This window comes from Paroedura picta, chromosome 3, assembly GCF_049243985.1.
Source record: "Paroedura picta isolate Pp20150507F chromosome 3, Ppicta_v3.0, whole genome shotgun sequence".
NCBI lineage: Eukaryota > Metazoa > Chordata > Lepidosauria > Squamata > Gekkonidae > Paroedura > Paroedura picta.
The window spans coordinates 5633769-5657881 of NC_135371.1; the positions used below are offsets into that span (position 1 = coordinate 5633769).

A 24113-nucleotide genomic window follows, 5' to 3' on the forward strand; every position below is an offset into this window, starting at 1 on the left:
CGAGGTGGATACCTTATCTCCCCCTTCCCATCCCTTGCTGGTGGGAAACTGGGCAAGATAGGTTTCTTCCCCATTAGCCTCTGGTTTAGCTTTCTTCAAGATGCTTCGTTCTGAGTTCTTCTGCCAGGCATTTGGTTGGGGCCGATGAAAGATCAATATCTTATTGGCCTCCTCCTATAAAACCCTAGAAGAGCTCCCCCTTGGGACATATTTGCCAGCAGGCTGTGCTGATAACTGGCACTCCAGCCAACTTAGAATTATGTTACTGTTTCATGACGAATGTTTGAATGTATTATGTTGTAAACCGCTCCGAGCCGATATCTGGGAGAGGTGGTTATATAAATCCAAATAAAAATAAAGAAAATAAGCATATGGCACGCAAGGCACAGATGCCTGAGCTTGTTTGCATCGGGGTGCCAACCTCTAGGCGGGACCCGGAGAATCCCCGGAATTACAGCTCATGCCTGGACTACAGACATCAGCATTTCCGCACATCATTAACAATATAGTCACGCTTGCAGAAATGCAAAGCTCAACATTATATCACCCCCTTGGTCCTCCTCACCTTTTTGCTGTTTCACCTTTTTGCGCGTCTTACCCTCCTCACCTGCTGCTGGGAGAGGCAGAAGAAAACAACGCGGCTTATACGCATCACGCTTCCGCCTGTCAATCAATTCAGGCAACCAATCCCCTTCCTTCATATTCTGACGCAGTTTAAAGGTCCCACAATGCCTGCTAATTTTTTTTTTTTAATCATACTTCTCCATTGCAATGCCTATGCATGGAATTATAGAGGGATAGTGCTTTTTGGGTGCCACCCCTTATGGGATCACGAGTAGGGTTGTGTACAAAGGGCCCGATTCAGCTTTGGCGCCCATAGAAGTTAATGGTACCATAGACTATAATGGTGCCATAGACTATAATGGGAATGTTGGCATTCCTGCGTAGTGACCCTGAATTTTCCCAGTGGTCTCCCATCCAAATACTGACCAAGATTTGACAAGATTGGGCTTGCCTGGGCAGGCCAAGTCAGGGTGTTGAATATTCCAGTGGGGTGAAGTGGTTAAGACCAGCAGCTTCTAATCTGGCAAGCCGGATTTAATTTCCGGCTCCTTCACTTTCAGCCAGCTGGGTGACCTTGGGCTAGTCACAGTCCTGAGAACAGCCTTGTCAGAGCTCTCTCAGCCCTTTCTACCTCACAGGGTGCTTGTTGTGGGGAAGAGGAAGGCAAGGCAATTGTATGCTGCTTTGAAACTCCTTCAGATAGCGAAAAAGCGGCATATAAGAACCAATTCTTCTTCTTCGTCAGTAATATCAGGGCTCTTTCAGCCTTCCCTCCCTTACAGGGTGGCTTTTGTGGGGAGAGGAAGGGAAGGCTGCTTTGAGCCTCCTTCTGATAGAGAAAACTGGGGCATAAAAAACAACTCTCCTTCTTCTTCTTTAGAGATATTTCTATCCTATTCTCTACCCAAGGAAGACTCAAAGGGGCTGGCATCCTCATTCTCCCTCGTACCTTTTACCCTCCATCTATGCAAGGAAAACTTGCCTGCTACAGTGCAGCAGACCTCTGTGGGGTTTTTCCACAAATCAAGAGATGTTGATTTCAGCCCCTATTCTTAGAGGGCCAGATTCCACAAAGTGCTTTGTGGTGCAAAGGAACGTGAGCCAAACTGGATCAGGCTAGGGCCAAATGCAAAGAGAACGTGATAACGAATCACCTCCGTTTTTTTTTACTTTCATCTCAAACTACAGCCTCACGGAACAGAACTCACCCACCGAAAAGACAACCTACACTCTAGTGCTCCCTCAGAACCAAATCTGAAACATTTGGGTTTGCCGAGTCACTTTAGTCCCGCTGCCCTTTTTTTGGCCAGCCTTCCTCGCAGGATCGTTGTGAAGATAAAATATAGGTGGCGATTGCCACGTGTGTTCCCCTGAGAATTTAGGAGGAAAGGGAAAATTTATGTATTTATATTCCAACTTTTATTCTGTCCTTTTTCAGAGAGACCCAGGGCGGATTACAGTGTCAGTGAAACACATATTCTAAAAATGTACAAAATTCAAAATTAGTTAAATACAGTTAAAACGTTTTAAAATGACACAGCTACTATTGCCTTTTGGCGTGTTCTTATATGGGAAGGGAGGTGGGTAAAGTTCATAGAATCAGAGTTGGAAGGGACCTCCTGAGTCATCTAGTCCAACCCCCTGCACTTTGCAGGACACTCTCAACCCTATTGCTCCACTTAATATAACCCTCATGGAGGGGCACAGCCTGGCCGCTACAGGCGGAGTAGTTAATGGCCGGACGTCACTGTAGGCCTCAACCATAGCTTTGGCTGTTTCACAGACGGTCTTGAAGGCACTTTTGTTATTTTGATCCTTCAAGTTTCTAGTCCTTAATGCGGCCCTTCTCCACATTTTTACTGCTGAGAAACTCCTGAAACATTCTCCAGGCTTCGAGAAACCCCCGAAATAGTCGGATCATGCAGCATGTGGTTGAGAGATGCAGGGAAAAAGTGGACGATTCCAGAAATACAACGAAGGAGAGAACGAATCTGTCCAGTGGCTTAATTAAAAATCAAAACTTTAAGAGTCTCTGTTATCTTTTTTATTTACTTGGACTCTGCCGGAACGGTCTCTAGATTGTATTCCGTTTTCAATGCTTTAGACATTGGCAACGAGTCCGTTATTGTTATAGAATCACAGAATCATAGAGTTGGAAGGGTCCATAGAGGCCATCTAGTCCAACCCCCTGCTCAACGCAGGATCAGCCCAAAGCATCCTAAAGCATCCAAGAAAAGTGTGTATCCAACCTTTGCTTGAAGACTGCCAGTGTTAATTGTTAATCGTTTGAAAATATATAATAAGGCTAATGCTCTTCTGTTATGGAGAGTCAAGGCTGTCATTGAAGGATCAATTAAAGAGATAACGGAGACTCTTAAACTTTTGATTTTTAATTAAGCCACTGGACAGATTCTTTCTCTCCTTTGTTGCATGTGGTTGAGAAGCACGGCTGTGTACATGCCCCTGCCCTTCCCGCCCCCTCTGAGCCCATCACTGGCCATTTGGCAGGGCCGACATGAGCATACCACCCAATAAATGTTTAACAAGTTTCAAAAAGATATTAAACATTAATTTCACGCCCACCCTTTTGGGAAACCCCTTCCAGGGCCGTCGAGAAACCCGAGGGCCTCCCAAAAACCTGGGAAGGTTTGGGGAACCCTGCCTTGATGGATTTGAAACAGCATGAATTTCCAGTTGGTGAGGCTGAAGCAATCAAAATTACAGAATCCTAGATTTGGGATGGGGGCCGGAGAGGTCATCTAGTCTGACCCCCTGCTCAATGCAGGATCAGCCTCAAGCATCCAGGATAAGAATCTACCCAGCTGCTGCTTGAAGATAACCAGTTAGGGAGAGTTCACCACCTCCTAAGGCTGCTGAATTACTCTGTGAATATTTTTTCTTTGATATCTAGCCGGTGCTGGTCAACATATAGTTTAAACCCATTACTGTGGGTCCTCTCCTTTGCTGCCAGTAAGGACTAGTCCAAATGACAGCATTTCAGATACTTCAAGAGAGCCATCCTGTCCCCTCTCCACCTCCTCTTCTCCAGGCTGAATATCCCCAAGTCCCTCAGCCTTTCCTCAGAGGGCTTGGTTATGAAAAGAGGGTCAATGTTTGGCCATTTGCTTCCTTAGCAAAATGGAAGGAAAGCCCGGCATACAGAATTTCATGGTCCTGCGTTTTGCACTTCATGTGTCACATTTCTGGGGGATTGGGAGGGAAGAGGAGAGGTACGGAAGAGATCTCTTCCCCCAAGAGTCAGGTCTTCAGCTTCTTTTGAGAGGACAATGCCGGAAATCTGGTTCCTAGATTTCATTTTATTGAGCTCAAGAATTTGGGGGTGGGAGCCTGAAGGGCATTTCCAAACGAAGCATATCCATACAGAGGAAAATTGAGAGAAGGAAAGACAAAACAATCATAAAATGGAAAACAAAATCAGCAAAGGGGAGAGGGAGAATAAAACCGTCGACATCAAGCCAGATTTGGACACTGGAAAATTATTTTTAAAAGTCCGGAGATGCCTTTCCTTCCAAGACTTGATTTAAAGGGGAAGGGGTCTTGCCTGGAATGCAAAATGAACCCTGAAATGCGACTGTTTCCCGCCTTTTGGGTCTGCAGTAGAAAAGTTAAATTCGAGCCTGGGAGCCAGCATTTCAGGGTGTGAGCTTTCCTCCGACGTAAACCTTTGACACTCAAAAGCAGGGGTAGTCAAACTGCGGCCCTCCAGATGTCCATGGACTACAATTCCCATGAGCCCCTGCCAGCAAATGCTGGCAGGGGCTCATGGGAATTGTAGTCCATGGACATCTGGAGGGCCACAGTTTGACTACCTCTGCTCAAAAGCATACACCCAAAAACTTTTGATGCTCTGCAATGTAAAAATCGGATCACAGTGGCAAGGGCTACGGGGTTGAGACCGTTTATGGACCTACCAAGAAAAGACAGGTGTTTCTTTTACCTGGGCTTCTAAAGCCATCCAAGTCAACGAACTCTGCCTGGGATCGTACTGCAAATTATGTCTAACTTTTGCAATTCATTTACCAGCTTGGGCACCATTCCTGCGGCACAGACGGCTTGGGACCGCAAATTTTACCAGGAGGGGACTGCTTCTTCGAAAACAGACCTCCTGTGAATTCTAGACCCCCCGATTGTTAATCTCATCAGGTACAAGATTCTGGCATTTCAAGCAAAGGATGCCACCCCAGGCTGGTTTGGCATTACAAGAGGACTGTGCCAGACTATTCCGTCTCTGCCATTCCTGCAAAGAACTCTGGGAAATGCAGTTCCACCACAAGAGGGTTGACAGTTCTTTGGGAGGCCAGTCCCCGTCAACGCTTTATAAAAACTCCCACGAATCCTTCTTTGGGCCCCCGGACAAGCCTTCCCACCTGTTCCCAAATCCTGCAGCGGAAAGAAGTGGGCCACAGCAAGCGACGAGGCACCAAGGAGTGTGGCCAACCTGTGTCCCCACAAGGGCCAGGAGATGGTGGCCAAAGTGTGAGGTGATGGAGGCGGAGAAGGACGGCTACGGGCTGGGGAAGCCGTTTTGAGAGCACTTCCTTTAAAATGCCAGCTGAAAGTAGCTTGTCAGAGAAAAAGCTTCTAGCCAGTTCCGTCCTGCACTCTACAACTGCTTCTCTACATGTTGTGAGGGAGCTTACTTTAACAAAAAACAGGATTATATCGTAGAGAGCGATACTAAACAGGTCTCATTTGGGAGCAATTCTCGTTTCGTTCACGGCGGCTTATCCCAGGAACGTGGTTCTCCTTTGGCCACGGTGGGCAAACGAAATGGGGCAGGAGGCATTCTGGGAGAAAACATACAGCCCAGGATGGGGGAGAGAAAACACACTTCCCAGATCGTAACAAAACCGCCAGCTTCATGAAAGGGAGGCACGGTATAGCTCTTTTCTATCTGCAGATACATTTTCTGTTTTCTTTTTAACTTTTTTTTAAATATGGGGGGAATGCTCGGATGAAGAAATAAGGCCAAGGCCAGTGAAAGTACAGCTGAAATAAGTGCTTTGTTACTCATCTACTGGTCTTGTACTTTGCTGAAGGAACACTGAAAGATTAAGAGACTCCCCTGCAGAATATCCAGGACCACAGGCCTTGGCCTTATTTTTCAGCTCTTGGTGATGGGAACGGCCCTCTGACTTGAAGACCCAGACGATCCGTGCAATTGCAGATTGACATACAGAGATGGCCACACAGGGAAGGGGCGGTCCTTGAAGTGGTCGAATGGATTTTATCCTTCAAACCACCAATGGGCAAAATACTTGGTTTTTTTGCACCCGTGAGAAAAACCTCCATACAAGGTCAGTAGTACCGCAGGGAGAATTAATTCCAAATTCTTTTGAGAACCCCTGGTTATCAAAAAAAAAAAAAAAGAAAGTACATTCCTTTGAAGAAGAAAGGTAGCATACGAAGGAGAGGACCCAGATCATTCAATGATATGCTACTTTTCTACTTGCATGGAGGGCTTTTCTCTTTTTAAAAAATTGGAGCTACGTTCTGAAGTGCTGTTTTCTTTTCCCTCAAGTTCCCAAATTCCTCCCCCGCTGTTTAAGGACTTCACAACCTCATATTGTGGCATCAACAGACCTAAACCAAATTTCTCAGCGGGTGCCGCTGATTCAGGTTCAAAGCTGGACAAAAGAGGAGAGGGGGACCCCTTGTAGGCGGCAGCAGGGCCAAGCACGGTGCCCCAAACATGTCCGCCCTCATTCTGACAAAGAGAGCGATCACAGTATCTACAAAATAAATAGTCCATGCTGAAAGCCAAGCCTGCTCACCCAAGCCAAAACGCTAGCAGGAGAAGAGAAGGTGTTAATTTCCCAAAGTGGGAGGGGATTTATCTAAACCAGGCCCCTCCTGCCCAGGTCAGGTCAGGCTGGGCCATCTCTCAGGGCTGACTTTAGCCCTCAAAAACAGCCCTCTGATCGCCTCCCCCTGCAAAAAATAATAATAAAAAATCAGTGGCGTGGAATTGAATTTCTGTCACAAACCGGTAAATGTCCCGTTGACCGTCCCCCAGACTTCTTGGAGCGCTGGTCAGTTAAATGTGTCTACCTCAGGAACGTCCCTAGCAACCAGTGTCTTTTGGACTCATTCCAGAGAATTCGTTTTTTTAAAAACCCTCAGGGTACATAAATAGAGGTCAGCAACTGGAGGGGGGGTTTGCTACCTGGACTAAACAAGCCACCCCCCCTCCCCGAGGTTCCGCTTGATAGCTCAAATGCAGCCCCCACTTTCTGCTTCCGCCACCCTGCAGAAACAAATATTCCGGGCCGAGGTGGAGATACGATATGGGTCTCCTCGCCCGACGGGATTTCTTTTTGCTAACCTCCGTTCTTTCAAGGAAGTTCCTTTCCTCTTCTCCTGAAACCTCTTTCCCATTTTGGGAAAAGTGGAGGAAGTGCTCATCACACTGTGTTGCTCCTATGCAACAACTCCCTTCTCCCCCTTCCCTGCTCAAAAGCAGCCCGGAGGAGTGGGGAAGAAAACGGGGTAGGAAATTAAGAATGCAGGGAGGAAATGGACGATAGCAAGAGGAGGAGAACTCTGCCCCCGGCCTTAGCTGCCGCCTCAAGATCAGCTGCTGATTAGGTATCTGCTAGTAGCCAAACCGTCGATTCCTCCAAGTAGCTACTGCAGCCGTTTCCTCTTCAGTCAAGAAGTCCGATGTCAGCAAGACCCCCACTTCCTTTATGGAAAAATGTGTGAGTTCTGATGCGGTCGGAAAGCTTTTTCTCAATTCTTGATTCCACTGTCCTCGTCTTCCATTGCCTCCGGATAGGTCTCTTCCGACCCCTGCAGGAGGCCCGACATCAGGCTCAGATTCACACACTCGGGACATTTCTCGGGATTCTCACCGCCCGACGAGAAGATCTTCCCGCAGTCCGCGCATATAAAGGAGTTGACGCCCAGGTGGCTCCGCTGGTGGCGAATGAGGGCGGCCTTGGCCTTGAAGCAGCTCCCGCACTCGGGGCACACGTACGGCTTCTCGCTGGTGTGCGTCCGCTCGTGAGCAATCAGCTGGGAGCTCTCCCGGAAACACTTCCCGCAGTCCAAACACATATAGGGCCGCTCGCCCGTGTGGGACCTCTCGTGCGCTACCAGGCTGGACCGCTGGATGAAACCCTTCCCGCACTGGAGGCAAATGTACGGCTTCTCTCCCGTGTGGGTTCGCTCGTGCTTGCTAAGGCTCGATCGGACGCTGAAGCTCTTCTCGCAGTACATGCACTGGTACGGCTTCTCGCCCGTGTGAATCCGCTCGTGGGCGATCAGCTCCGAGCTCCAGTTGAAGCCCTTCCCGCACTCCAGGCATTTATGCGGCTTCTCGCCCGTGTGCGTCCGGATGTGGGCCATGAGGTGGGAGTTCTGGCTGAAGCTTTTCCCGCACTCGGAGCACGTGTACGGCTTCTCTCCCGTGTGGATGCTCTGGTGCCTGATGAGGTCCGCGCTCAAGCTGAAGCCTTTCCCGCACTCGAGGCATTTGTAGGGCTTCTCCCCCCGGTGGCTCTTCTCGTGCAGGACGAGGGTGGCCTTCTGGCTGAAGCTCTTCCCACACTCGGTGCAAGTGTACGGCTTCTCGCCCGTGTGGCTACGCTCGTGGATGATGAGGCTCGACCGCTGGTTGTAGCTCTTCTCGCACAGCAGGCATTTGTAGGGCTTCTCGCCCGTGTGGGTCCTCTCGTGCAGCTGGAGGTGGGAGTTCTGGCAGAAGCGCTTATCGCAATGCGAGCACTTGTAGGGCTTCTCTCCCGTGTGGGTCCTCACGTGCGTGTTCAGGGTCGACCGCTTGCCGAAGCACTTCCCGCATTCGTTGCACTGGTACGGCTTCTCGACCGTCGGGCCTTTCTCCGGCGTCCCCAGCTGGGAGCTCTGGCTCAGGCTCGCCCCAAAGCTCTTGGAGATCTCCTGGCTCTTCTTCTGGAGGAAGCTCTGCTGGACCGCAAACTCGTTGAAGTCGAAGAAGCCGCCGCCGAAAGGAATCGAGATGGGCCCTCTGCTCTCCAGCAGGCCGTCCTCAGAGGCGCCGGCCTGTCCTTCGCCGCGGGGGAAGCTGACTTCGTCTCCCCCCCACATCATCCGGTTCAGCTGCAGGCGATCGGCGCTGCCTAAGGAAGGCTCCCCCTCCTTGTTCTCCCCGAGCCAGCCAGCTGCAGGAAGAAAGACAAGGAAACTAGAGGTCGTTCAAAATGGTGGGACTGCGAACATCACATGTATTCTAGGATCAGGGGTAGTCAACCTATGGTCCTCCAGATGTCCATGGACTGCAATGCCCATGAACCCCTGCCAGCGTTTGCTGACGGGATCATGGGAATTGTAGTCCATGGACATCTGGAGGACCACAGGTTGACTACCTCTGTTCTAGATTGCCAAAACAGCAATAGCAAACAAAGAAATGCTGTACATCATGGATTCCCAACCGGTTTACCAGTGTTCCTCGAGAGCTCCGGATCAGGTCCATGGCCTTTTCTCTCCTAACTTAATGGTCTCAGCCACCAGATAGGAAACTGAGGACTTCCACTGCTTCCCCTTCCCCCTCCCGAATGAGTTTTCTTGTGGCTTCTGCATCTGGGAGGGGGACGGGCCTACACAGCTACTCCTGCCTTAAATGCCTCCAGTCTCTACTCTCCCAATCTTCTTTGAGCCTGCATATTAACGTGAGTGGTGATGTCACTTCCGGGGGGGCGTGGCAGGGAGGCGAGGTCAGCTGACCCCTTCCAGCGTTCTTTGAAGCCTGAGAAATTATTTCAGGGGCTCCCCCAGGATGAAAAGGCTGCTCCACAGTTTCTAGTTGCTATCAGGCAAGGCGATAAAGCAGAATCCAGAGGTGTTACCACTTCAGGCGGAGAGGCAATCCTCCCCTTTCGGAATGCTCCCCTGAGGCGTCTTTTAAAAAGACGTTGCTTGCACAAAGCAAATTAACCCATTATAACCATAGATTCAAGTGGGTAGCCATGTTGGCCTGAACACAACAACAAAACAAAATCAGAGTCCAGTGGCATCTTTAAGGCCAAGAAAGATTTATTCAATGCGTGAGCTTTCGAGTGCAAGCCCTCTTCCTCAGACTAAGAACTACCATCAGGACATGTTCCCACTGTCATGATGGTCGTTCTTAATCTGAGGAAGAGTGCTTGCACTTGAAATCTCACACAGTATTATAACCATGTTATGCTAGCTTTCAAGCTTCCAGGGAGCTTCCTGACTGAGTGAAAGTTTTAAAAGGGCGATTCTTCACTTGTCCCCTGTAGTGGTGCAGTCCGTTCTAGCCTTTATGATGATCTGTTGTTGGAATCTGTTCTTCAGGCCCTGGCCTACGTGATCTAGGCTAGACAAATCTTGTCAGATTTTCAGAAGCCAAGTAGAGTTGGGCCCTGTTTGCATGTGGATGGGAGCCCACCAAGGAAGTCGAAGGCTCCTATAAAGAGATCCTTGCTGTTCTCTTACCTTGTAACCTCAACAGGGCTGCCTAACTCAGCGGTATCCTGACGGTATTTTCCACCACCCACCATTCTGATACCCCCTATAGACGGGAGAAGCATCACCTTTGAGACTCAGCATCATCTCGTGGAAGGCTGTACTGCTGTGGCACAAGTCGCCGTATCGCTTCCGTATGTCCTCGATTCCCAGAGCCGGGAGACTGTCGTCCTCCCTGGGTGGGGAGAGAAATGTATATTGTATCGGTATGTTACCCCGGAGGGACGGACCAGAACCAATGGGATGAAATTAATTCAAAAGAAATTCTGTCTAAATATCAGGAAGAAGTTCCTGACAGCCAGAGTGGTTCCTCAGTGGAACAGGCTTCCTCGGGAGGTGGTGGGTTCTCTATCTTTGGAAATTTTTAATCAGAGGCTGGATAGCTATCTGGCAGAGAAGCTGATTCTGTGAAGGCTCAAGGGGGTGGCAGGTGACAGTGGGTGAGCAATAGGGTTGTGAATGTCCTGCATAGTGCAGGGGGTTGGACTAGATGACCCAGGAGGTCCCTTCCAACTCTAGGATTCTATGATTCTATGTTCTTTTAATGGAGGTTTTAATGAGACCATGTGACCCACACTGAGCCATTGTATGAGAGTGGCGGGATATAAATCACATAAATAAATAAACATCTATTAGTTGGTGTCCACGATCCAGTTTATGGAGGTTATATTGTGGGGTTTTAGAGGCGGGCTATTAGTATTGGATGTTTGTTAATTTTTATCGTGAGTGTAAGCCGCCACGAGTTTACAGAGCCTTACCTTGGATGCTTGAGGCTGATCCTGCATTGAGCAGGGGATTGGACTTGATGGCCTGTATGGCCCCTTCCAACTCTATGGTTCTATGATTCTTCTCAGGGATGCTTGAGGCTGATCCTGCACTGAGCAGGGGGTTGGACTAGATGGCCTGTGTGGCCCCTTCCAACTCTATGATTCCCCCGGGGGCTTTGTTAACATTCCACCCTGGCATATTAGGGAGTTTTGCAAAATAAAGGAGGATAATGGGCTTTCACTAGCAAAAGGATTCATTTTACTGCCAGTGGTTTAAAAGGGAAAGGATCCCTATCCTTCCAGAGGGTTAGAATTGGCTGCAGGCAAATAAAAGAGGGGTCCTGGCCAGGAGATCGGAGAACGTCCAGGACTTACCTGTTCCCGATGCCTCCAGCCTCCTTCAGGGGAAAAAGGGAGGGAAAGGAGAAAAAGGGAAAATTAATCATTCACAAATAAGGGGAAATTAAGCACTTCCACAAAACACAGAGGTTTGATGGGGGAGGAGGGGGTAGAGAATGGCAAGACAGCAGGTTAAAACACATGCCAAGGGAGGTGAACATAACTTAGAGGTGTAAACCGTTTTGAGAAGTGAATTGGCTAAGATTCATGGAGGACATCTATCAGTGGTGACCAGCCATGGTGGCTGAGGAGATCCTCCATGTTCAGAGGCAGTAATCCTCCAAATCCAAAAGCAAGGGGGCAACCTCAGGGGAGGCCACCTCATGCCTCTCTGCCCTGTCGTTGGCCTTCCAGAGGAACTGGTCGGCCACTGTGTGAAACAGGATGCTAGACTGGATGGACTGTATATTTATTTATTATGGGATTTAGATTCTGCCCGGTATTTGGAACCTCGGCGTGGCGGCGGCTGTTTTACATATATTTATTGTAACAACAGATCCTTGTAAGTCTCACAACATTAACTACAATTAAAAAGAATTCTGTACTCCAATGGAAATTTTAAAATGTTACAATAATAAATACACTATGAAATAGGTAAAATTGACCATTGTGCTTTCTTCATAAGAGGAGGTGGGGAGACAACTCAAAGCTACAGTGTCTATTTTCAGTCTGGTGGGGTTGGACAGAGAGGCAGGTGGTTTCCGAGTTGTCTGATGTTGCTTCTGACCTCAGCCACAGGCCTGGTGGAACAGCTCTGTCGGCAGACCCTGCAGTACTGATGGAAGTCCTGCAGGGCTCCGACCTCAGACAGAGCATCTCATGAGTCTGGAGCCACAACCAAGAAGGCCCTGGCTCTGGCTGAGGCCAGCTTGGTTTCCCTGCGGCTGGAGACCCAAAGCAGATTTTCTTGCCCCAACGTCAAGTCCTATTGGTCTGACTCTGCAATGCTCTTCTTATGTCCTTAACTGTGAAGCTCACTGCCATTGGATGTTGTGACTGACAACAGCAAAAATATTTATTTATTTATATTTATATACCGTCCTCCCCCGAAGGCTATAGATATTCTAAACATCCGGAAGAAGTTCCTGACAGTCAGAGCGGTTCCTCAGTGGGACAGGCTTCCTCGGGAGGTGGTGGGTTCTCCATCTATGGAGATTTTTAAGCAGAGGCTGGAGAGCCATCTGACGGAGAGGCTGCTTCTGTGAAGGCTCAAGGGGGTGGCAGGTGACAGTGGGTGAGCGAGAGGGATGTGAGTGTCCTGCATAGTGCAGGGGGTTGGACTAGATGACCCAGGAGGTCCCTTCCAACTCTAGGATTCTATGATTCTATATTTCAAAAAGGTATAGATATTATAACACACTTCAGATCTTGCCTGAACAATATTTACCAAGTGAATTCAGGGCACCCAAAAGGGAAAAGGCTTTGAGGGGCAGCCTGAAGGATACCAACGAGCTGAGAGTCAAAGTGAAGTAACATGGAACAAGATGGACCAATGATCTGACTCAGAAAGTCAGTTCATATGTTACGTGGTAAACAGAACAGCAGGCCTAACTCTGTAATCGGGATCAAAAAAGAAGGAGGTAACAGAAAATCAGTTTAAATACTGCCTTGTTTGTCAACGTTACTGTTTTGGGAGTAATAGACAGCGTGGCTTGCTTACTTGAGCTACCTGGATTCCCGGAAACGGCCGAGAGGGAAAACTTACCGTTATCTCCTCACTGCTACTCTCTTCATCAGCAGCCTCCTTTTCTGCACTTTGGATTTCCAAAGCTGTCCCTTCTGAATCCAGTGACCCCTTTGAATGAAGACATCACTGACATTAATAACACCAGTGTGTGTCTCTTTTAAAAAAAAAGGCTTCTTAAAACACGTACTTCACATTCTAAGACAAGAAACCCCCAACATTGCTAAGCTCTAGGGAATTCTAAGGAAGGAAGAGGAGAACAGCTAGTTCTTAGTACCCTGCCTTTCACTACCTAAATGAGTCTCAAAATGGCTAACAATCATTTTCCCTTTCTCTCCCTACAACAGACACCTTGTGAGGTCGGTGGGGATGAGAGAGCCCCGAGAGAACTGGGACTGGTCCAAGGTCACTCAACTGGCTGCACATGGAGGGGGAGCACGGAATCAACCCCCCGATGCTCCTGATTAGAGGCGGCCCCTCTTCATCACACCATGCTGGCTCTCCGGTGCCACCACAAAATGGCTGCCAAGGAGTCGGTGGATGGGGCAATTGTGAAATGGCTGCTCCCCGGCCAACCTCAGAATGGAGGGGAGGCTCTACACCACATTGGGAGGCCTCAAGCCAAGAGGCCTCCAAGAACATGGGCAGACGCTTCCAAACTGGCAGTCTTCAAGCAAAGGTTGGATACACACATTTCTTGGATGCTTTAGGATGCTTTGGGCTGATCCTGCGTTGAGCAGGGGGTTGGACTAGATGGCCTGTATGGCCCCTTCCAACTCTATGATTCTATGACTAGATGGCCTGTATGGCCCCTTCCAACTCTATGATTCTATGATTCTATGACTAGATGGCCTGTATGGCCCCTTCCAACTCTATGATTCTATGATTCTATGACTAGATGGCCTGTATGGCCCCTTCCAACTCTATGATTCTATGACTAGATGGCCTGTATGGCCCCTTCCAACTCTATGATTCTATGATTCTATGACTAGATGGCCTGTATGGCCCCTTCCAACTCTATGATTCTATGATTCTATGATTCTATAAACGGATGCGCTGATCACACAGGAAGGCCGTGGCCCTTGCGCTCTCCCCTGAAGTACCTCCTTCTCGGAGGAAGCCCAGGAAAGCCCAGGCACTGGGGAGAAGAGGCATCTCTTTCATAAGAAAGGCAGGGCTCCCTCCCTCTGTAGATACAGCGAGAAGCTGCCAATCCAGAGACGAATGAAAATCTGTGCGTGGCCAAGCTGAAGGCATGTCGCTGAGATGTGTTTGCCTGGGAGGAAGCTGCTTGTGCTGGCAGGGAATTGCAGTCCGTGGAGGACATCTGGAAGGCCACAGTGGGGCCACCCCGGCTTTGAAGGACCATGGGGGCACACCTGAGGGCAGGCAGGGCTAGCAAAATCTGGCAGTAGTGCTCTCTGAAGAACCCACCAAGGCCTCACTGTCATTTCCGATTTCCTCCTCTTTCTCGTCTATCAGTAATTCCTCGCTGCTGCTCTCTTCTTCCTCTGTGTCAGGCAGGTCTCCTCTCTTTTCGGGCAAGGTGGTCAGCTTCTCCTGTGAGGGGAGAGCAACACAAGCACGATGTTAGCCAGGTCTGGATGTGTACTTGCTTTTCATTTGGGCAAAAGATGGAGGAGGTCAAATTCACTTCGGACTGCGGGGGAGTATGGGAGATCCCAGCTTTGGAAGGGCCTTTACATCACAGGTGGCCAAACTGCGGTTTTCCAGATGTTCACGAACTACACTTCCCATGAGTCCCTGTAGCCCACGGACATCTGGAGAGCCAGTTTGGCCATCCCTGCTTTACACAGACACACACACAGACACACACCACCATACAAGCAGAAAATCAGCACAGCTGGAAGAACGACCACACAGCCTCCTGCCCCATCTCTTTGTTTGCTCTGTGGGTTTTCTTTTTCTATCTAAACGCTGTAAATATTCCAAAACTAGTAATCAAGCCTGCTGCAATAAAAATACAACAGGCGCTAGGCAAGGGAGCCTCTCGCCGCGTCAGGCCGCGCGGCTCGCAGTTCCTTCCTTGTCGGCAGGGCGGGAATCGGCCTCATTTGTCAGATTTGTCAGAGAGTCAGATTTGATCCCCCACTTGTCCTCCTCCACACGAAACCTGCTGGGGAAATGCGATTGTGAACCGCTTTAAGACACCTTAGAGCAGAGGTCCCCAACCTTTCTGAGGCCCAGGACCGCCTCCGGGGGTGAGGGGAGAGCCGACGGCCCGGGTGCCACGCACGCGGCAGCTGCACGCAAACGCACATGTGCACAGTTGGCGCACATGCACGTTTTTGCCACCAGGTGGCGCTAACGCACATGTGCACAGTTGCCGCGCATGCGCGTTTTTGCCACCAGGTGGCGCTAACGCACATGAGCGCAGTTGCCGCGCACGCACGTTTTTGCCACCAGGTGGCGCTAACGCACATGTGCACAGTTGCCGCGCATGCGCGTTTTTGCCACCAGGTGGCGCTAACGCACATGAGCGCAGTTGCCGCGCACGCACGTTTTTGCCACCAGGTGGCGCTAACGCACATGTGCACAATTGCCACGCATGCACGTTTTTGCCACCAGGTGGCGCTAACGCACATGCGCGCGATTGCTGCGCCTGCACGTTTTCGCCACCAGGCGGTGCAAACACGCATGAGCGGCAACTGCGAGCATGCGTGTTTGCGTCGCCGGCATGCCGGCGGCCGCGCCTACTTTTTCCCTTCGTTCTCGCTGGGGGGGGGCAGGCAGGTGCGGCTGCCGACGGCCTGGTAACGGGCCACGTACTGGGGGTTGCTGACCCCCGCCTTAGAGTGGAGAAAGGTGGGGTATAAAAACCAATTCTCCTTCTCTTCTAGGAAAGGCCACTGAAATGCATACCACCAACTCAGCGCTGGTCGGGCCCTCCTTTTCCTCTTGTACTGATAAGACTCCGCTGTTCGTGGTCGCCTTTTCCTCTTTCAGCAGGGCCTTCTTGCTACCCATCAGCTCCTCGGGCCTTCCTTCATGCGCTCTCTCTTTTGTAAGGCCAGTCAGATGCTCCTCTAGCACTTCCTGAGGGAAGGAGAGGAAAAGATGGGGGGGAAATAATAAGAAGAGGGAAGGTCATGTTAAATACTGACATGCTGGTGATCCCCAGAGATATGGCTGGCCTTCTTGGGCTTGGCCCCCGCCTGGTGGAACAAGTTGCCCGTGGAGATCCAGTGGGAGTTAATTTTTTAATATATTTTTTTAAAGTATTGAACATTTATTGGGTGATATGACCATATAATAGAGCCTCTTGTGGCGCAGGGTGGTAAGGCAGCAGAAATGTTGTCTGAAAGCTCTGCCCATGAGGCTGGGAGTTCGATCCCAGCAGCCGGCTCAAGGTCGACTCAGCCTTCCATCCTTCCGAGGTCGGTAAAATGAGTACCCAGCTTGCTGGGGGGTAAACGGTAATGACTGGGGAAGGCACTGGCAAACCACCCCGTATTGAGTCTGCCATGAAAATGCTGGAGGACGTCATCCCAAGAGTCAGACATGACTCGGTGCTTGCACAGGGGATACCTTTACCTTTACCTTATGACCATATATGGTCATGTTGACCTGCACCCCCTCCCAAAATGGCCAATGATGGGCCTGGAGGGGGTGGGAGGGGAAGGGCCCCGGGTGGGCGTGTCCACAGTGATGCTTCCCAGCCGTATTCTGCACGATTGGGCCACATCTCGGAGCCTGAAGAATGTTTCAGGGGATTCTCAAGTGAAAAAAAGGTTGAGAAAGGCTGTTCTAAAATAATAAAATTGCCTTAAACCAATGATGATGAGGCCAGAATGTCATGAAATATAAATCTCGTATGTTATGTAGAATGTATAAAATTTTGAGAGAAATAAACAATAATATACAAAGAAAGAGACTCTTGTGGCGTAGAGTGGTAAGGCAGCAGACATGCAGTCTGAAAGCTCTGCCCATGAAGCTGGGAGTTCAATCCCAGCAGCCGGCTCAAGGTTGACTCAGCCTTCCATCCTTCTGAGGTCGGTAAAATGAGTACCCAGCTTGCTGCTGGGGGGTAAACGGTAATGACTGGGGAAGGCACTGGCAAACCACCCCGTATTGAGTCTGCCATGAAAACGCTGGAGGGTATCACCCCAAGGGTCACACATGACCCAGTGCTTGCACAGGGGATACCTTTACCTTTAACTTTATACAAAGAAAACTGCCTGGCTGAATTTATCAATAAAGAAGCATAAAGTCACAGAATCATAGAGTTGGAAGGGACCTCCTGGGTCATCTAGTCCAACCCCCTGCACTATGCAGGACATTCACAACCCTATTGCTCACCCACTGTCACCTGCCACCCCCTTGAGCCTTCACAGAATCAGCCTCTCCATCAGATGGCTCTCCAGCCTCTGTTTTAAAATTAAAAAGTCCATCTTTATGTTACCTGGTTTCACCTAAAACCATATGAGTGCATCTATGGGCAATGGAAGCCTTATATGTAACACTTTCCCCTCAAAAAGCCTACAAAGTGTATCTTTGGGCTACAGAAATCCTATAAGTAACAACTGCTTACAGCAACAGGTCACATGAGAACAGTCCATTTGCTTTGGAGTGAATCCACACTAAATCATTTTGCCTTGACTTCAAGCAAAATAAAAATGTAAAAGACTATGAGCCAGAAGTTTTGTTTCTTTATTCATAAATACAGTCAGGCAAATTTTTCTTCGTATATGATTATTTCATAACTGTGTCTCCCGGTTATGTTGTGATGTAATTTTGACAGGCCTTGCCTGGTGAAGTTAGCCTGCGTAGTTACGGCTCACTGAATCCAAAGTTACAGCGTAGTTACGGCTCACTGAATCTCCCCGTTCCCATTGTTCTAACATTATCCCGCTAGCAGCAGGCAGCTGCGCAGGAACGTTTTATGAATGGCTGGTCATCTTCCCGCATGAAAACACCCACAAAGCTGTTTTATACTGGAGCGGGCCCTTGGTCCATCAAGGTCAGAACTGACTGCTCAGGCTGGCTCAGAAGTCTTTCACTTTATCTACAGCAGGGGTCCCCAACCCCCGGTCTACGGCCCGATACCGGGCCGCAAAGGCCATCATACCGGGCCGCCAGCGGCCATGCCTGCCTCCCCCCCCCTGCAGCGAGAGGGGGGAAAGAGGCCGGCATGGCAGCTGGCGCGCCGGCGACGCTAACGCGCACACGCGGGACTGCCGCGCATGTGCGTTTGCGCCCCTGGTGGCCAAAACGAGCATGCGCGGCAACTCTGCGCATGCGTGTTAGCGCCACCTGGTGGCCAAAACGCGCATGCTCAGCAATTGGGCATGCGCATTTATGAGCAACTGCGGCAGCCGGGCCGCTGGCTCTCCCCCACCCCCGGATGAAGGTTGGGGACCGCTGATCTACAGCCCGATCTTCTTAACTGGAGATGCCGAGGATTGAACCCGGGACCTCGGGTGTGTAAAGCAAATGGCCCGCCACTGAGCCTCAAATGTCACGCCTCAAAATCTCAGCCAACAGAACAGTGACACTGTGAGTAGCAAACAGAAAGGGGCCTACAGTTTCTCATAAAAGTCCCCGCCCCTGAGGAAATTAAACGGGCCTCGGCCAGAGACAGGGCCTTTTCGGCTTTGGCACTGGCCTGGCGGACAAAGTTGTTGTGGTTGAGGCCGAAAGTAAGATCTAATACTGTGGGCCTCTCTATCCAACCCTGGCAGGCTAAAAACCTGCACTGAATTTCTGAATGCCCCCTATGAAAGAAAGCACAATGGCCCGTTTTAATATTGTAATATTGTTATGCTATTATTTTAATATGTAAGATCTTAACATATTACAGAATTTATTTTAATGGCTATTAACTTTTATGCATAGAGCCTCTTGTGGTAAGGCAGAGTGGTAAGGCAGCAGACATGCAGTCTGAAAGCTCTGCCCATGAGGCTGGGAGTTCGATCCCAGCAGCCGGCTCAAGGTTGACTCAGCCGTCCATCCTTCCGAGGTCGGTAAAATGAGTACCCAGCTTGCTGGGGGGTAAACGGTCATGACTGGGGAAGGCACTGGCAAACCACCCCGTATTGAGTCTGCCATGAAAACGCTAGAGGGCGTCACCTCAAGAGTCAGGCATGACTCGGTGCTTGCACAGGGGACACCTTTACCGTTTTCCTAACTTTTATGCAGGGATTTTGTGCATTCTGGAAATGTTTCCTCCACTCTAAGTTTTCAAAGACAGGGTGGAATATAGATCCCCAATATATCCAAATAAATACATTTCATACAGTCGGAGAGAGAGAGCATAAATTAGACCGCAACATAAAGATGAACTTATTTTTGCGTGTCCTCAGTGCCTTTGGATATTTAAGTTCTTAGTGCCTTGTGATGTACTAAGCTCCTCAGACCTTGATTCAGGGAGCTTGCTCTGTTTCCCAGAAATTCTTGGGCACGGCGACTGAGTACTTTAATTCATTTAATTCAATTTAAACTGGGTAGGAGAGTCGTGTTTGTGCTTTCATTTTTAATACCTTTTGCTTATGCCTCTGTGATCTGTGTACCTATGGCTATTTTGTGCTTCGCGTTTTTTCATGGCGTAGTGAGTACCGACTAGGATAAACAAGGTATTCTTTTCATAAGGGACATGGAATAAATGAATAAACCCGTACTCCCTTGAAGTTGCAAGACTAGATCCTGGAAAAAGAAATCCAGAGAGGAAAATTCACTCAGAATGCTGCCTTTCTCCCCAATGGGGCACCAATGTGCAACTTATTGGTTAGAGCAGGGGTAATCAAACTGCGGCCCTCCAGATGTCCATGGACTACAATTCCCATGAGCCCCTGCCAGCATTCGCTGGCAGGGGCTCATGGGAATTGTAGTCCATGGACATCTGGAGGGCCGCAGTTTGACTACCCAAGAGCATTGCTAAAATTCAACCAAAGGGCGGTCTTTAGTTTCCCTATATTTGGGTGTGCATTTTTGGTCATATCCCCTCACAAACTGGTCGTTCACACTGATAAACAACTTTATACTTCAGCCAATCTGTCATTTTAGAAGAAGAGTTGGTTTTTATACCCCGCTTCTCACTCTTTGAAGGAGTGGTTTACAATCACCTTCCTTTCCCCACAGCAGACACCCTGTGAGGCAGGTGGGGCCGAGAGAGCTCTGAGAGAACTGAGACTGAACCCAAGGTCACCCAGCAGGCTTCCCACGGAGGAGCGGGGAATCAAACGGATAACTCAGGGGGCTACCAGATATCAAAGGAGATATATGCATCCCTCATTACTCCGCCTCAAAAAAGAACAATGTAGATTTGGAAAAGAATGCCGAAAAGAGCAATCAAATTGGTCATTATGCAGGAACACCTTCCCTGCAGGGAAGGACTGTGGGCCTGGCTCTTCTCTTTATCCCGGAATTCCATCTTTCACGGGAGACAGAATGTATATTTTTTTATATATATCTGAGTTTCGGGAACACTGTTAGGCCTGAAATCTGCTTCCTGTCAAAGCCATGAATCAGGGCATTTTTCACTGGCTGTTCCAGTGTACAGATAACAACGTCCTTCAGAAAAAGCCACTGGGCCAGGCTGAACGAGTCTGGTTGTTTGTTCCAGAGGCTTATGAATAGCTCGTCGCCTGCCAAGCACAAATCCCCAGGAAAACGGCCTCTGACGCTGTGAGCAGGGCTCAGAAGGCATCTTTCAGATATCTCCTTCAAAATATCCTTCCCATGCTCAGAGGAATCTCATCAAATAGATCCCATATCAGAAATACACCCTTTCTGCTTCTAATTTTTGCAATCCCGGTTCTTCTGCGTCATCCTTAGATCGCTCGTGAGATTTTTACACCATGTAAGCCATCTTGGTGAGAAAAGTGGACCATAATTAAAGTAAAGGAATAAATATGTAAACGTTTTTGCTTGTCCCTGGGAGGTTTGAATACCCTCAGTTCCTTATCTAATTTCTTCCTCGTTTAGCTAACTTTAAAGCAAAGCTAGAACACAGTGTGATTAATGGTTGGCCAGACAAGGTTTTCGCCAGAGACCTGGACTGAATAACCCCTTCAGTCAGAAGCATGAGCCCTGGACAGGGGTGCATTCGAGAGGGAAAATCAACCCAGCAGAGTGGGACGCATTCCTCACAATCCCCTCCAACCAACAGAGTCAGGTTTACTTCCATCCGTGGCCTCAGGCTTACACCTCAGGAGAGGAAAGGGAAGGCGAATGTAAGCCACTTGGGAGACTCCTTCGAGGAGAGAAAAGCGGCATATAAGAACCAAGTCTTCTTCTAAATAAACATGCAAAGCTGCTTTCTCCTGTATTATATTGGTCCGTCAATGTCTGTATTTTCGACTCATGGCCGCTCTCTTACGATCTTTAACAAGACAATGAGAAGTCCATTCAACCAAGACCTTCAGACTCGATAGCTCAATGGAGCCTCCATGTTCCGAGGCAGTAAACCTGATGAACGTTTGTCACTGAAGACAATGAAACACAGAGTGGCCCGGCCTTCATATTCTGCTCATGCATGCTTCACACAGCAGTGGCAGCCGGCGACCCCAAGAGGCCAGGCGGTTCCTATAAGCCCTCTCCCCCCTAGAATCATAGAGTCGGAAGGGAACTCAAGGGTCATCTAGTCCAACCCGCTGCACAGTGCAGGAAACCCACAACCACCTGATCTTCCACAGTGACACCAATTCCATGCCCGGATGATCCCCCCCCCCCAAAAAAAACAAATACCCCAGAATCCCTGGGCAGTGTGGCCTGGTGGAAATTTGCCTTCCGGCCCCAATGTGGTGATTGGTATTTCCCTGGGCATGTGAGCCAAGCGCTGACACGCCCACCCCTCCCTGCCCACCCACTCACAATCTGTCTACAAACCTGTCTACTTCCACCACACCTTACTTCAGCTGTACCCATTCAAAACTCCTTCCATGTGCTCAACCCCACTCCCCTGGTAAAATCCATGATAGGAAAAAGGAACCTCCACATTCCAAGGCAGTATATCCCCTGAACACCGGAGGGGTAGTCCATGTTTGAAACATTGGCCTAGATGGACACAAGAGATTGGTCCAAGGTCACGGTCAGAGTGTGAGGTAGAGTTCTCCCATGTCCCCACCTTTCAAACCCGTTTATCTCTACACAAAGTGGCCGCAATCCGAGCCAGGGTTTTTTCTGTCCTGGTGGAACAGTCCCCGAAATGCGATCAGGGCTCTCTGGGATTTAAAACACTTCCGCCAGTGTTTTAAATCCCAACACTGTTCCACCAGGCCTATGGTTAAGGCTGACAGAATCACACCAGCAGACTGGCCTGTCTACACAGACCGCAACATCTGCACGCCACTTAGCTGAAAATGTCATACCACTTTACTCCCCCTTCCTTCCATCAGAGAAAAGGCACCGAGCACCCCTGGATTTTAAGATTTAAATGTTTAAATGTTGATTTTATTGTACGGACACATTTGTGAGCTGCCCTGAGACCTTGGGGAAGGGCGGCATGAAACTGTAATAAATAAATATCACTAAATTGAGGTTACTGTGGGTGGGCAGATAGTCGTGAGTTCCCTACCTGAGCCTTCGGGGAGGGCGGTATATAAATCTAAATAAATAAATAAATAAATAAATAAATGCAGGGGGTTGGACTAGATGACCCTGGAGGTCCCTTCCAACTCTGATTCTAAGACAGCTGGCTTTCTCAACCAGGGTTCCATGACGGCCCTGGGAGGGTTTGCTGAATGGGTGGGAGTTAATTAATTTTTAAAAATATATTTTTAAAATTATTAATATTATTATTATTAATTGGATTTATTTCCCGCCACTCCCCGTAGGCTCGTGGCGGGTCACAACAGTCCTATCCCCATTAAAATACCCATTAAAAGACTTTAAAAACAATCCTAAAATGGCGGAAGCTCTCATTATTCCCACCCCTGCTATCAGAGCGGCAGGGAGGGTGGGGAGATCTAACTTACTAGGTCCGGGGGGGGGGGGGGGGGAATGCTGGCACTAGTTCGCTGACCCCGCCCTCAACCAAAAACCTGGCGGAAGAGCTCCGCCTTGCAGGCCCTGGGTGATAGGACCATATAGCAGGATGGCCAAACTGTGACCCTTCCAGATTATCATGGACTACAATTCCCATGAGCCCTTGCCAATCAGCCATGCTGCAGAGGCTCATGGTAATCATAATCCATGAACATCTGGGGAGCCACAGTTTGGACACCCTGGCATATACGGTGATGTCATAGAATCACAGAATAACAGAATTGGAAGGGACCTCCTGGGTCATCTAGTCCAACCCCGTGCACTATTCAGGACACTCACATCCCTATCGCTCACCCACTGTAACCTGCTGACCCACCCAACCCCAAATGGCCAATGATGGGCCTGGAGGGGGTGAGAAGAGGAGGGTCCCCAGGTGGGCAGTTACACAACCACATTCTGCATGTTTGTGCCACTTCTGGGGTTTCTTGAATCCTGAAGAATGTTTCAGGGGTTTCTCAATGGTTAAAATTTGAGAAAGGCTGGGCTAGGGCATCAGACTCAGATCTGGGAAATCCAGGTCCAAAATTCCACTCCGCCATGGAATCTTCCTGGCTGACGTTGGGGCAGACACACACTCTTAACTGACCTACCTCACAGGGTTGTTGTGAGGATAAAATAGAGAATAACATAAGCTCCGTCAAGGTTCTGACCGGAGAGAAAAGCTGGATACCAAAGAACAAAAAAATACCTCCTGCACCTTGCTAGACGCATACCTGCATGATCGCCTCGTGCGCTGTTCCGTTTTCGCCGTCCATGGTTAAGCTGGGCCGATCTCCAAAATCAGATTGCTTCGTCCCTGCCGGAAGAAAAACGAAAGGACAAAAGGGGTGTGGGTGGGGGAAGAAGGGAGTCTTTTTCGGTTTTATGGGACTGGGCTTGGGGGGAGAGAAAAGGAGAAGAAAAATAGCTAAGGCTTTCTCAGCAAGGTGGGGGGGAAAGGGACAGGAGAGTGAGAAGCCCCCCCAAAGCCTGCAAGGATAACATTTATATCGCAAGCTCACCTGGAACAGAAATTTAGTATGCTCAGCAGCACAGGAGATGTTACTGAGACAGGAAAAAGGGCTCCTCTGAACATACACAGAGTACATTCTCCCTTTTACGCACACAAAAACACAACCCACCCCCAAGTGCTCCCCTCTTCATCATCAGGGGAAATAAAGATAAAATGGGGATTGCTGAAATCAATCCTTCTGAGCATGTGCAGA

The 24113-nt window shown here is 49.2% G+C and overlaps 1 protein-coding gene across 1 annotated transcript in view; it reads right to left on the reverse strand.

Moving 5' to 3' along the window:
* Positions 1-1960: 1960 nt before the first annotated feature.
* Positions 1961-24113, reverse strand: part of LOC143833876 (uncharacterized) — a 52543-nt gene continuing 30390 nt past the window's right edge. The window contains exons 14-20 of the mRNA XM_077330101.1: positions 23622-23704; positions 15787-15960; positions 14338-14463; positions 12925-13014; positions 11196-11218; positions 10122-10228; positions 1961-8729 (exon numbers count right to left, since the gene is read on the reverse strand). Coding sequence (XP_077186216.1) covers positions 7318-8729; positions 10122-10228; positions 11196-11218; positions 12925-13014; positions 14338-14463; positions 15787-15960; positions 23622-23704 — 2015 coding nt within the window. The 3' untranslated portion in view covers positions 1961-7317. The remainder of the gene's footprint in view (positions 8730-10121; positions 10229-11195; positions 11219-12924; positions 13015-14337; positions 14464-15786; positions 15961-23621; positions 23705-24113) is intronic.